This window comes from Pseudopipra pipra, chromosome 13 (genome assembly GCF_036250125.1).
Source record: "Pseudopipra pipra isolate bDixPip1 chromosome 13, bDixPip1.hap1, whole genome shotgun sequence".
In the NCBI taxonomy this organism is placed as follows: Eukaryota; Metazoa; Chordata; class Aves; order Passeriformes; family Pipridae; genus Pseudopipra; species Pseudopipra pipra.
The window spans coordinates 9,092,366-9,107,240 of record NC_087561.1 but is presented as its reverse complement, the minus strand read 5'-3'; the positions used below and the strand labels follow the sequence as shown (position 1 = coordinate 9,107,240).

At 41.7% G+C, this 14,875-nt stretch overlaps 1 protein-coding gene across 2 annotated transcripts; it reads right to left on the bottom strand.

Annotated features, from left to right (window-relative positions):
* Positions 1–348: 348 nt before the first annotated feature.
* Positions 349–14,346, bottom strand: LAMP2 (lysosomal associated membrane protein 2). 2 transcript variants are annotated; one of them, XM_064669886.1, is made up of 9 exons: positions 14,109–14,346; positions 12,915–13,033; positions 12,206–12,419; positions 11,409–11,570; positions 10,422–10,639; positions 9,807–9,926; positions 9,470–9,548; positions 8,500–8,667; positions 349–2,759 (listed from the first exon to the last, which is right to left on the bottom strand). In XM_064669886.1, exons 1-9 carry the CDS (start codon positions 14,329–14,331, stop codon positions 2,617–2,619), a joined length of 1,446 nt encoding a protein of 481 aa, XP_064525956.1. In that variant the 5' UTR covers positions 14,332–14,346; the 3' UTR covers positions 349–2,616. The 2 variants fall into 2 exon arrangements, with proteins under 2 accessions (XP_064525956.1, XP_064525957.1); XM_064669887.1 differs by lacking the exon at positions 349–2,759 and adding an exon at positions 4,879–7,218 and having other exon boundaries at positions 8,506–8,667.
* Between the last annotated feature and the right edge of the window lie 529 nt (positions 14,347–14,875).

Sequence of the window (14,875 nt, the reverse complement as noted above, 5' to 3'; positions counted from 1 at the left end):
ATACATTTATACTTCTGTGGGGTCTTGAAAGGAAACCAAACCCTTCATGCTTTTTGCCGTGAAATTAACCGTTCTTATGCTAGCAACAAGGTAAAACTTTATTTAATGTCTATTCCCTATCTGCCTGTTGGATGGATTCATGAGGTAGCAGGCCCTTTAGCAGACACTGGACCCTTGCTTTGATCAAATCAACGAAATCAAATTGACTTATTTGGATGCAAATGTGTGAACAGCTTAGAAGCAAGAGCTTCTGTTTCCCCACCAACATCCAGATCCAGGCATGTTGACAATCCCATTGGAAAAGCTTTCAGAAAAGGCATGTGTTGTCTACTTACACTGAAACAAAGCTTTATAAACACAAGAGTTAACTTTATTTTCCACACACATATTCTGCTTTCAGCATATTTGTACAGTCATTTCAAGATCTGGAAAACTGTATACACCACTCTTCATGCTGCAACAATCTGAAAGTGCTGGATCAACTTTTGACTTCTATTGAAGCTCAAAATAATACTTTATATGTATATATAAAATATATATATATGTGTATGTGTCTGCATCTGGGAAATGACCACATTTTACTAAAATAGCCTAGCAAAAGTGATGTTAAATACTTCAGTCTGCAATCTGAGCATGAAACCATAGCTGGGATCCATCTGCTGGCAACAGAGAAGCACCACACTCACCAGGGGGTGTTATTCAGAAATTGCCAGCCTTGAAATAATTCCATTTACCACTCTGGCAGGAAAATCAAGTACTGCAAGAGCAAAGGTACAATATAAAAGACCAAGACAACCAAATCTGAAGCACACAGTCCAACTCAGCAGCATTAAATTACATTCCTAAAAAAAAGACATCTTGGTTCAAGAGCCCATTTGCAGTACAAAGTCACTTTTGTCTGATTCAGGTAGAGTGTATCTTTGGTCACAGTGAGGACAAGAATAATTGAATGTATTTCTCAGACATCAAAACTAACTCTTCAGAAATCTCCCTTCCCTGAATATAGAGCTGTTGTGAGTTACTTAAACATCAGTGTTGGCTGTCACCTCTAAGCACGTGAATTACCGAAGGTGCTTTCCCTACACCGTGGACGTGGGCTCAATGCACAAAGAGATTAAATATGAAAGCAGCTTTAGCAAACATTTGCTGCAGAGGACAGAGCTCTGTGTGCCCTCAGTAGCTCTCTGCAGACCTGGCAGCTCTTGAACTGTCCTGCAGCTGGAAATCAGGGCTCGTTGGCTGCACAAGGCTTCTGCCAACGTGGACCAAAAAGGCTGAAAGAGCAAGAGGCTCCTTTCATCCTTCCCTCCCATCAACACGAACCTGATGGGAGTGAAGCAGAACACAACCACTAACGACTAACTTATATTTTGGTACAGTTTATATATGGAACATAGAATTGCAAAAGGTATGGCATTAATAACAAAGCATCTTCAAACAGGTCAGATGCTCTCATTCCTTTGGAAGTCACTTTCTTCACTATATATATATATATTCTGCTTTACAATCAGCATTCCTCATGCTAGAAATTTTGTGCTCTTACATTGAGACAGTAATAATGAGGAGGTTAAAAGCAGATAAATTCTATCAAAACCAACTGGTTTTATATCTTCACTTGCACTCCTAAATCACAGTTTTTCAGTGATCCCTTGTTAACCTATGAAAGCTGTCCAAAGGATCTGCAGGAATCTCTGAGCAATCTGTGTTTAGTCAGTCTTTGAGTGCTCTCAAAATACTCTTGAGCCTCACATGGAGCAGTGCTGTGTAATTTCTTTTATGTTCAGAATCAAAGCTGAGAGAAACTGCAGCCACTGAAATTCCAGCCTCCCACCCTCATTTCACAATTGAGCTCAGAACAAAAGGAAAAATGCAGTCCAACAAAATAGCAGAGGAGACATTTCATTTAGCAGACTGTTGGCTTTTCTGAGTAGCCAAAGTTCTCCAGGACTATCTTAGCAAATTAGACATCATGCTAAGTGCAAAGCTATTCAATATATGTTAGCAGTCAACTTCTCCATACTGATGTTAAACAAATTAATTTACTAGAAGATTCAGATGCTCTTCTCATATTATGTTATTAGTGAGATCAGGTACCACCTTTACATTCAGAAGGAACAGGAAATTCAGACTGGTTCACGAGAACAGCCATATGCCAAGTTCCCCATAGAAGTCTGTTAAGAGCTTGGTATTTTTTCCCACTGCATGTACAGTCCCTTTTGACACAGCAATCACACTTTTAATTATAGTTTTAGCTTTAGCATTATCCAAGACAAGCTGTAGGCAGCTAGAAATTTTCTTGTATAAAAAGATTAAACAACATAAAGCTTGGTAGATGTCTTCTTTCCTCAAAATAATTTCTCACAAGGACACACATCACCTCTGCTCAATTCTATGGTCTTCAGAACACTTACTTTTTCCAAAATCATACAGTAGCTTCAAGTAATCGCAACTCATCTTCATACTCATGGCATGTTATCCTACCATGAAGTGATTTTACTCTTTTTAAAGAAAGAAACCATGAATTAATTTGTTTTTCTTCTTTTTAAAGGGGCAGATCAGGGAGTCTGGGAAAGGGAGAAGAGCAGGGAAGGTGGCAACAGAGATGGAATTAAGAGATTATACAGACTGATAGCCAGTACGACTTTTTCTTCTTCCAATGAGGTAAGATATAAAGACAAGAATGATAAGGAATCCGAGCGCCATGCCCACTGCGATGGGAATAAGAAAGTTCAGGTCAGAATCAGCAGGGCATTCTTGGGCTGCAGAAAGGAGAAAAACAAAAAAGAAGCAAGGGAGAGTAAGTTAGTAAGGGAAATCAGGCATTAGAAACCAAAGAAAGCAAGGAAAAAAGAGGCATTTTTGAGAAATTATGCTGCATTAGATAAAGTAATACATCTAAAGTAAAATCAGTATTGAGCAAAGAATTGATGGAAAGAGTGATTTCTTTAAACATATATTCTACACACATAATTTATATTGGTACTATACTTCTTCCAATTTCTATTTAATTTCAGCTTCCTCTAGTGAGGATAAATCAGAAATGTGAGGACAAAGCAGCAGCCTGAGCACCATTAGCTGATCACACCTCAGAGTTAGCAGCAATAAAGCAACAAAACCCCCAGACTGGTGTATTATTGCCTTGTCCAAGGGTCTTCCCAACCCTCAAGTCACCAGCACCTCTCTGGGTTCTAGACATGAAAAAATAATGGACAATCCAAGTAACAAAGTGGAAACTTACTGAAAAGCACTGAATGGAAAATGCTGAAAGACTCTCTTGGGTTGGGTACCTTTATTTACAGCAAAAAAGGGTTACCAGTTTCAGATGAGAAGGACACAGACCTTACTGAAATCCACAGAGGAGGAAAAAAACAGAAGAGGCAGCTGTAATGCTACGCTGGTTTTTAATATACAGATTATAAAACATGTGAGGAGTACCTTGCTGATATAAACACTCATCAAGGATTAGCAAACAATGCTGGGAACTGGTTTCAAACTCAAGGATACACCTCAGACACGGGGACAGGGCTTGGCATTCTGTGCTGTTGGTAATGAGAGCAGAGCTCCACCTGCCTGGTGCCAGGAGAGGTTTGGTAAGATATTGATATTGTGCCTGGAAGGGTGCCTGACTTACATGCTTCTCATAAAGCAGCACTCCTTATAAAACTTTTTTGTTAGAGTTTTCCATAGAATCAGCATTAGTTACAGAAAATTTACTGTCTTGATTTAGCCTATTACAGTCCAGCACACACTTGCCACTGCCCCTTCATGAAACCCTATACAAAGTCTTTGGCTCAGAGGAAGAACACCTGGAGGCTCCACACCTGAAAATACTAAACCCAGATTACCTGAAGGCACCTACTGCCAAGTAGAGCAAGACTTGGAAAGAAAAAAAAAAAGGAGGAAAGGAACTACTGAGAAAATATTTAAGCATCTTAAAGAGAAACCTGCATTCAATGTTTAGTCATCTTTGTTCACTGAAGATCAAGATACACAATTTCCTACATGCTGGATAATGGGTCATTAACCCTAAACACAAATGGATTTGTTAAGTATGAAGAGTGCCCAGCAGGTAGGACAGAAAATTCCCTGTGTTCTTTAGAGGAAGAGGATGGCTGCAGTACACATCACACTAGGACAACTGCAAACAATTCCCAGAGAGGGTTTCTGGTTTCAGACCAGGGATGGTCACTGCACTGGTCAGAAGCTTCAGAGAGGTGTCTCCACATGCAGAACTGGTAACTACACCACGGCCCAGGCCCTGCACTCGGGCCAGCAGGAACAGCTTTTTCGGCTGACGTGGTTGAATGTGTTTCTATTCAAAGTAATCCAGGAATTTTGGCCCAAAACTTTCTTAGCCCCAGTATAAAAGCTACCTTCCTGTGTAATTCCGATCACGACATTCAACCAATAGCCCCAAATTTTGTGGTTTGTTGGTATATGCTATGCAACAGAGAACACTGGTAAATTTAAAAATTAAAAACCAGCCAAACAAAAACCAAACTAACAAATACCCCCCCAAAAAGCCCCAAGCCCATTATTCATTAGCTAGAACTGCTTCTTTTGAGACCTCTTAGTATGACATCTTTAATGTAAAAGATCAGAAATCTTGGCATTTTAGAGTACAATCTGACTATTTAGTAAACTGTGTATAAGGCACAAACCCAACCACACTCTATGATAGATGATACATATTAATACTCAACATCCACAAGCACATACTACTGAAGTGCTGTTTCCACAGACCAGAACAAAGCCAGCTATGTAACAGAATCTCAGGTAAAGACTGATTGGAGTTGACCTTACTCATTTAGTTTATTTTCTTTAAAAAAAGACAATACAAGACGTCCATTTTCAAATCAGTTAAAAAATGTGAACAAGTTTCCTTAAGAAATAGAACAATCTTTATTTTTTAGAGCACAAGTTAAACAGATTTGACAGTTCCCTATGGAGCAATACATACAGGAAAACTAGTGGTTTTATAACAACAGGAAGTCAGGTGAAACTTTGATGTTTTTGAACCAGTTGTCTGCACATCAGTCTAGGAGTGCTTAAAACTCTGAGCCGATGTCCTTGCAGGCTTTAGCAAAGGTATTAGTGTTGATTTTTGGGAGCAGTTTGCACAAATCTTCTATATTATCACTTGGAAACTGTGTAGAGTTCAAAAATTTGCATGGCCAGAAGAATACAGTGTGATGATTACTCCTTAACAGAAATGCATGTTTAAGTGGTGCCACTGAACATCACTCACAAAAAAAAAAAAAAAGCTAAAAAGTCTATATGAACTTCTGCATTTGAGGATATATTAATATGAAAGTCATTAGATCCATTTTTTTAAATTAAAATGGTAAGTCTTGAAGCCTGTTTCATGATTAAATTTATAGCAGGTTCCCCACTTTCATTAAAATGAATTTCAGTAACTGATGCAAAATTCAAGCTGTAGACTGCAAGCTATAATATTATCCACCCATACCTGCTTCCTTAGATAGTGTCAAGAGTAAACTGTTTTTACAGAAAAAAAACAAAACCAACCCAAACCATTACTGAAAGAAGTGTATTTTATGATTTGTATACAAACATGCCACAGACATCTCTACAACCCTAGAGAACACTAATAAAACACTAGAGCAGCTTTGATGCAGGCTAAACTCATCCTAAAAGGGGAGACAATGTTATGGTCATTAAATAGTTTAGGCAGCTGATGTTATGACATATGCAAAAAAGCCACACTTATCTAAAAGTCTAAAAGACTTCTTTTTTTCCATGCAGTAAGAATATGTATTACAGCACAAGGAGGCCAGAGAAAAGTTGTGCATCAAGGGTTTGTCTCTACAGAGCTGCAGTTTAAGAGCAGTCCAGTTGCACTGCATATTTTAGCCTAGTTATTCTTTCCATACAGCAAGGAAAAACAGGTGTTGTGGGTCCATCTCAGACTAGTTTTGGCTTTTGCATTCTTAACATTAACAAAATGCTACACTGCAAACAGTCAAACACAAAGTAGGCTGAACATTCAGAATGCCAAGGGTGGGCAGTTGGAAGGTGGATTTTGGTTGGCAGAGAACCATTCAAGATGGAGATTTAAAAGCTGCAACAGCAGATACTGGCTCATTAAACGAAAGCATCTTTAAACAATGGTCATTCAAAGCAACAAGACAGACCAGTTCTGTGCAGAGTATGGTATGAAGTTAAGTGCACTTTAAAGTTCTGGAATATTTAGAAAGGTTATTCCCTTTAAACTGATGCCAGCAAAAAAGCTTGCATTAATTTAGCAGAAGTCTGCCTTAGTTGAGTATTTCAGATGATTGCCAAGGTATAATAAGGAATGAAGAATTCAGTGCCTAACAGTTGTTATTTTTTTTTTGAAAACATTTGGAAATGGCACTGAAGTCTTCCTACATATCCACCATTTGGCAAATATAGGTTACCCATTTTGTTTTTACAGCCAGGGTATAGGAATGACTCCTGAAATTACACCAAGGCAGGAGTAAATTACTCAAGTTCTGACAAAGGTAAGTAAGTTACTGCTGCCACTTCAAGAGATCACTTAATCACCAACCTGAAGCTCAATCCTATGGAAAACGAAGTTGTTATTGGGCATCATACAATCCTTGTTAAATACTACACAAGTCAACATAGTGACTAATGCTGCCAGCTTAACCCACAATTACAACAACAACTAAGGAATGCAAAGGAGATAAGCAAGTACAAATTCTATGCTATTCTGGGAGTTGCCCAATGCACATCAGTTCAAAATGTGTTCTTGTTTCAGGCTACTATTTGTAAAAAGCAGAAATAAATCCTAAACGCTTTAGGATTTTTGCAAGATAAAATCTTTAGCCTAGCAATTCATCCAGTATTTGACATCTTCAAAACAATTATGAAACCCACGGCGTCTTCTTAGAGCAGGGAAACTGAAACTGTAGTTCTGCTTCATCTGAGAGAAACATTCTCTCTTTGTTTCTCAACTCCAATTAGCTGTGGCTAGTAATTACTCCTAAGTTTGGGTCTTTTTTGGACTTCAGAACTTGCACTTGCTTTGTTTAGAGTGAAATCAGAACAGGAATCACTTTTAGATTCACAGAGTTTGATATCCAGCATAGCTTTTTCTTCTGCCAATTATGTAAGCCACCACTATAATGGCAATCAAGACAGCAAGTGCAGCACCAACTACAATTGGGATTAGAATGCTGTCATCATCCAGCGAACACTCCTGGGCTGTAGGTGAGAAAAAGGTTGCAACAAAGAATAAATAAAGACAGAATACTTCCTAAGTGTGGTAGAAAACCCTGCTTTCCTTAATATGAACATGTTCAAAAGTCACTTATTTTTACATATTTAAACTAAGACAGAAGGAACTGCAGAGGTCTCATGGCTACATCTTGCATATATGAAGTATTAATCACGTGGAATGTTTGGTAACATACATATAGCAATATATATATATGTTTTTTATATATATATATATATACACAACTAGAGCAAAGTAAATGTGTCTGAGTTTTCATGTGCACAAGTTCTGCACTAGACAAGGGAGTAGCCATTCTTCTATATTTAAGAACCAGGCTTATCTATTTCACACTTAAGGCAAGTCTGGTTTGTGCTTTTAATTATTAAGGATAAAAAGTGACCTAGATTTGGTATCAAGAATCTATCCAGAACGGAGACATGTTACACAGATAAAATAACTGTATTAGGAGGAGAAGAAAGCTAGCTGCAACTTGAACTACAAAGTGAAATGGGACCCTAACTCTTTAGAAATACTGTTTACCCTGCACACATCTGGAGAGTTATTTACCTCTGTCTAAAAAAAAGAAATTAAAAAATGTGCACTCAATCTATATGTCTACATATCAGTCTAGTCCAAAAAGACTGTGCTGTAAGTATTATTATTAAGAACAAAGACCAGGTTACACTAAATATGAAGAATGAGGTCATTTAAGACATTCCAATTATCTGCAGACAAGACCCAGATAATGCAAACAAACATTTTAAAAATCTTTCTTTAGTTCTGGATACTTAAGACTGCCTCTGAAGGAAGCTCTGTCAGTTCATTTTTCCCCCCAACACTCCTATCCTTGAAGTGACAGGTAAAAAGAAACAAAACACCTAACAACATTCTCAAAGTCCACTTCTGCTTAAGTTCTGTCCTATTTTCTCATATATTTGAGCTACAAAAAGCTGTATGTCAAGATAATGTCACATAACTTCTAATCTTTTCTACATGGCAAAGCTTACATCCCTCTTCAGCGTCTCTAGTTCATTTGAGTTTTGTGAAGGAGAACCATACCACATATCTAGCAGGCATTTTTTAAGTGAGAGCAAAGCTTTGCTTGAACTTGAAAGTCAGTCTCAGAACTTCTCTTCGCTCCATGTATATAAAAACAGATTAAAAAAAACTGGAACAAGAGCTTCCAAGATGAATGCTTGTACCCAATGCTGGTGCTTTTTAGCAAGTAAGAATCTTGCAAGCATTGATAAAGTTAACAAAAATATAACTCTTACCTGTAGCAAACTTATTTGCCTCCACAAGGAATGGCTGAATCCGTAGGTTAAAAGTATGTACTTGAATATCTTCACTAATGTCAAGAGTTTGCTCTTTTCGGCACATGTAAGAGCTCCCAAGGAAAGCATCCCACTTGCTGAAGTTGTGGTTATCTGCACTTGAAATGACTAAACAAAAGGAGGAAAAAAGAAAGGAAATTTGCATGTCCACTTTAAATGCATGACAGTTGCTAAAACAATCACTAGGCTGAGGAGCTGAAACGAGAGGGGCCAACATTTCAACACTGACTAGTCTGAAAAGCACAGTAGTGCAAAGTGGGATTAATCTGCTTAAATAGAAGTCAGGCACTGAAGTTACTACAGTACTTAGCAGTGACCTCTCCTCAATATATATACATGACATCAGGCTTTCCTTGTACTTCCACTCATCCCAACATTGCAGAGTTGCAAGTGTTTTAGCTTTAGAGCTCTTTCAACTGCTGTAGGTAGCCATGACAAGCAACTTAAAAAAAAAAGAAAACAATATACTTTTGTTTTGGAAAAAAATACGCTTTAGTTTTGAAGGACTGGCCTCTTTTCCCAGTGAGAGTTAAGTACAAGTGGTTGGAAGATACAGCAGCATCTTCAATCAAAGAAAACAACAGCTGGTTTAGGAAAAAAAGCTACTAAGTTGGTACAACTGTATTTCACACCTCAAAAATTACATTACTGAAAATAGTTGTAAAGAAGCCCTATTAATTTATATGGAGACTCCACTGGCAGAAGTTTCAGGAATCACAGAATGATCCCACACTGCTGTTTAAAGTAACTCTTACTGCCATTTCTGCTCATTATTTTTGCTCATACCAACTTATAAACATAAAGTAGGAGCTAACGGTAAGCATGAACAACAATGAAAAAAGTCAGAAGTATTTGATGCAGACACTGAGTAAAATATGACACTTGCTTTAAGGCAGACACTGTTTCTTACCAGAACCATTCAGACGGTTGAGCAGCGTAACATTCACCTCTTTCAGATAAAACTTCTGTACACTTGCACTTGTATTTTTCTGTTTAAGAAGCAAGAACCAAGTGTCAGTGTGCAATTCTGCATTTGTAACTGTAAGAACACATGCTTTACAAAGGCTAACACATCTCCCAGTCTTACATTTTCTACACCTTTAACCCCATTTGTCTTGAGGTAGCCAGTTCCACTTCCCATATGGGAACAGCCCACCACAGCAAGTGACAGAAGGATTTTACTATGAGTGATCACCATGCAGTGCTGTTTAATGAGAGCTCAGTTTAAAATAAAAGAAGTTACTTACAACAACAAATGTGAAACTAATCAGTGTGCTATTTCCATCGTTCAGCTTCAGAGTTGCTGTTGTGTTACCACAGGCACCATCTGCGATGGTTGTCTTTGGATTGATGTTGATCAGGAGAGGCTGAAACACAGACACACCACAAAGACATTCAGCTGTCGGTTGGAATACATTGTTCAGTCTTGTCACAAACACGACAGCAGGAAGATTGAGCCGGGCTACCATCAAACCAAGGCTATTTGAGTTAAAAACTTAAATGCTGGCAAAAACTGAAGCAAACAAATTGCCCAGAGAAGTCCTACTTTGTTCCTCAAGACATCAGGCTCCCTGGCTCCCTCTGAGGGGAAAGACAGTATCTGCAGGCACCAACAGCCTTAACAGCTAAGAAAGCTCCAGACTTCTAATCACATTAGAAGTACTCCCATAACAAGCTATGTTGAATCCACATCAGGTTTTGAAGGCAGACATTATGCCACAAAACTATTCTGATGTCAGAGAGGTGCTACACACAATAGTCAGAAGCAGTTCTGGACAGCCAGCAGTGTACAAAGCAAACACCCTGCATTCAGATTTCACACCCAATACCTACATCACCCTTTTCAAACAAAAGAAAAGCACCTTGTCTTGGGAAACATTCAGCTGCAGCCCCACAGTAGCCAGAAGACAAGTTTTATTTCCACTTTTAAGAGAATAATTTCCTGTGTCTGGATTCTCCACAGGCTTGGGAGGAGTGGTTGGAGCAGGTGACAAAGTGGTGGTGGATACAGTAGTTACATTGGCAGTAGTAGGCAGAACAGTAGGTGCAGAAGTAGGTGTATCAGCACGACATCTAGACTCTGAAAAGACATTTTAACCACCATTTCAGTGCTGAATTTTTTAAAATCTTATGACTCAGTGGTTAGTTCAATACACTTATCAATTGCTTTGTTGAAATCTAGGCTCATTGGGAGTCTGTTAATCACCAAGTCAGAAGCCCCAAACTTGGCACTGTGGCACAGTATTCCAAAAAATGTACGGCTACCCTCTATTCTCAGAAATTCTGTAACGTTCACAGTTTTAAATCCATGCAGTACTACTTACCTCTGATACATGAAACCAAAACACACACAGACAGCTAAGTGGTTATAGAAGTGTGATATGTCCTTCCTGTCACAAAGTGAGTGACCCTGTTAAGCTGCAGGCAGCAGGATGATGTGCTCATTTCTTTTAGTAGCTGGGCTGGGAGATGAGACAACAGGCTCTGGGCTGTTCAAATGCTATAAGCAGAGGCCCCACTGGAAGGCAGTCAGTTAAAAACCTTCAAGCTCAAATGAACTAGTCAGCAACAGTGGTTCTGAAGTGCTTATTCTTAAAATCCCAATTACTGGAACACACACTTTAGGAGCCGACCCCCTTGGCATGGACACAGTCGACATTACGACACACTACTAAATCTGTTCTCCTAATCTATTATTCCAGGAACAAGGAAAGAAGTACTAAAGGATATTTACATGAGTATTATTGAACACAGCACATTTGAGAACTGGTGGACTTTTTATTATGGGACTTTGCTCCCCGCACTAAGGTGCAACACAAAAAAGTTTATTCACAAATTTAAATGCTCACCTTTTTTACTGACTGTGCCATTCTGAACAAAAGGCTGCACAGTAACATTCCAGAAAATCTGTGTTACATTTTCTGCTTCAATAAAGTCAGCATTATGACACACGTAGACATTATTCAGTTGAACTGGATGTGTAGGGTCCTTTACAACAACAGAAACTGGTCCTACAAATAAGTAAAAATATTTTAATGCCTTATGAACTACAAGAACTTGGAGGTAGTCTTACGTTTTATATAATTCCATAAAACAAAGAGTAAGAGATAATTAAGTTTAACAGTCCTAAGCTCTGTTTTTTGTTTTCCCTATGTGTCCTGACCTGAAGTGTTGAGTAATGCAGAGAAGTAACCAAGCTTCCAGAACTAGACAAGCCATTAGAAAGGTAAATCCCTTTACTTAAGTTACTAAAGAGAAAAAAAATCCTATTATTAGCAGGCACTAGTACACATAAAGCCTAACACTGCATTGCTTGGCAAGGTGGAAGGTCAAGTAGTGCACACTAAAATGAATTTTCCATGTGCCTGCTGTCTACCAGCACCACACTGATCAAAGCTGCTCAGTTATCCCTCCCATTTTGTTCCACTTAAAGGAATTACACATTCAGCCAAGACAACTAGTCTGCATTGTCATCCAGTAGGCAGGTAGGATGAGCAATAGCTGGCAGCATATGGAGCTGCCACAGAGCTCTCTACACACATTACTAGCTCTTCAAACTTTGAAAACACCAACCAAGATCAGGTACTGAGGTCTGACACTTGTGGCTGAGATTGCTCTGCCAGTCAGATTCTGCACTGAACGTTACCTTTTCTTTTGGCATCAGGAAACACAGCTGTGTCATTGGTGTTGTAGGTAAATGTGATCAAGTCTCCCTGGAAAGTTTCGTTGGTTTTTGTAAAGTTAATGCTCCAAGAATGACCTTCCCCAAACTGCACTGCCACAAGTGCAGCTTGTGTGTCATTGCCACAGACGCTTCCATCGTGGGTCACGCTGGATGACAAATTCAAGGTTGTGGTTTTCTGGAAGAAAAAGATAGCAGTTCTTCCTCATGACAACATCATAAGCCTGCTGGAGTTAGGTGGAATCTTGCACAAGATAAGTGAGATTATTTTAGGTTATTCTACAAAATCATGAAAAAGGCTCCCTGACATCTGTATGAGAAAGGAGCTATATCAGATTCAAGTACAAAAGTACAAATCTAACTTGGCTGTAAATCCTGACTGTGCTGAGCTGCAGTTCAGATTTACTGTTTGGGCTAAAAACATAACTATGCTGATACTAGTTAAACTTGGTGAGTTCTGTGTATGTCATTTAAGTAAGAGCAACAGGGGACTTTCAGTCATTTGTATGACTGAGAACTTATGCTTGGTTTTAAAAGGAGTATGTAGGAATACTCTTAACAACTGAGTAAAAAAAAGAAGTAGGAAATCAAACACTCTAGGTACCATAGTATACTTAAACTTCTATGCATGCCAAAATACAGTTCTTAGCAAGAGTTACCTCCAAATACTTACATAATCACTAGTGTTTGATTCATATGTTATCAAGAACCTCATCATCCAATTTGCATACAGGCATGTAGCATTAGAGGCATCCTTTATATCTACTTCCACTGCATGGGACTGGAAAAAACCTGTAAGATATGATTATTAGCTACTAAGACATTGCTTTTACTTCATTTTCTAGAACCACTTAAGAGGGCAGATCATCACAAAGCAGTAAATTATGTCAGGACTATATTCAATTTGCCAGACACTGAAAGAAAAGCTAGATTTCTGAAAAGTATTAAAAACAGGAAGCATATTGTGAAGTTATCAAAGCGAGGTAAAAATTGTGAGAACATTTTATAGTCTGTTTACCTGACATGGACTAATAATCTAGAAGTGTTGGATTCCCCAATATTGGGCATTTGTAAGATCAGGCTGGACAGGGTGCTGGGCCATCTTGTCTAGACCGTGTTTTTGCCAAGAAAGGCTGGACCAGCTGATCCTTGAGGTCTCTTCCAACCTGGGATTCTATGATTGTATGAAATAAGCCCTGGCTTTCTGGTGACACACTGAGCAAACCAAGTGCCTGAGCACAACACTTAAACAGCGTCCTGCTCGCAGACCAGCGTCTCCCTATTATTTCATATGGTGTGCGAGTGGTTACGACTCCAGCTGAACCCTCACAGATGGGATCGGCGTGCCTTGTGCCTCCACAATCCCTGGCTCAGAGCACATGGATCGTTGCGTTTTTAGAGAACTCTTCCCAGCCTGGGGATTTTTAAGGGGTGAACGCCGGCAGAGCCGTGGCTGTGCCCTCTGCCCCCACGCCGAGCGGCGCTGACGGGGCAGGACCGGCCCGGGCGGGCCCGCGGTCGCGGCTGCCGGGCCACAGCCCCGGGGCTGCCCCCGCGGTTCCCCCCGCGGTTCTGGGCCCCGGCGGCGGCACCGGCGGCGGCACCGGCGGCGCGGGGCGGGTGTGCCCGGCAGGGCCGCGGGGCCTCGGCCCCCGCCGTCCTCCCTTCCCCTCCCCTCTCCTCCCCTCCCCTCCGGCGGTGCCCCCGCCCCGGGGCCGCCCCGCGAAGCCGCCGCGGGGCCGAGGCGGCCCCGGGACCCCCCGCGCGCGCCGCGTCACGGAGCGGGGGGAGCGGGACGGGCACGCGCCCGCGGGGACACCCCACGCCCGCCCCCCCCTCCCACGGGCCCCGGCGCTGCCCCGCTCACCGGACACGCCGAGCAGCAGCAGCGGCAGCAGGAGGCGGCGGCGGGAGGCGGCGGCGGGGCGGACGGGCTCCATCGCGGGGGTGCTGCCGGCGGGGACTCCGGGGGGCGGCGAGGGGCCGGGGCGAGCGGGCGCGACAAAACCCTCGCCAGCGGTCATGTGAGGGGCGGGGCGGGGCCGCCCGAGCGCCGCCAATCGCCGCGCGGCGCCGCCGCTCGATTCCATGGGTCGCGGACGCGGAGCTCGCCGCGAAGCGCCGCGGGCGGGCGGGTTCGGAGTGCCCGGTCCCCGTTCACCGGCGGCACCGCGGGGCCGGACCGGGGCTGTGCCGCCGCTCTGGCCTCTGCAGGGCCACGTCCGGCCGCTTGCCCTGGGCCTCGGCAGCGTTTGCGGTTCGCTCTGAGGCTGCTGTGCGCTGTGAGAGGGCGTGCGCATGCAGAGAAGTTTAATATAGAGGCTTTCGCTAATAAAGAAAAATAAAGAATAAAAGATCTTGTCCGTGTTTGCGATAAACACAGAGGGGGAGAAGTGAGCTGCGCTGCTCCCACTGCACGTGTCCTGAGGCTGGCGGTGCCCTTGGGGTGGGCTCGTGGTGTCCCTGAGGGAGAAAAGAGCCACTGGTGTGGAGGGCGGGAGAAGACAGGGATGGGCAAGAAACTTGGTGGACTTGGGACTGGAAGGAGGTATAAAATGGGATGGGTGTTGGATTGCAGCCTGGAGAGTATTGATTAGGGAAAAAAGGAAAACAACCCAAAACCCAAACATGAAG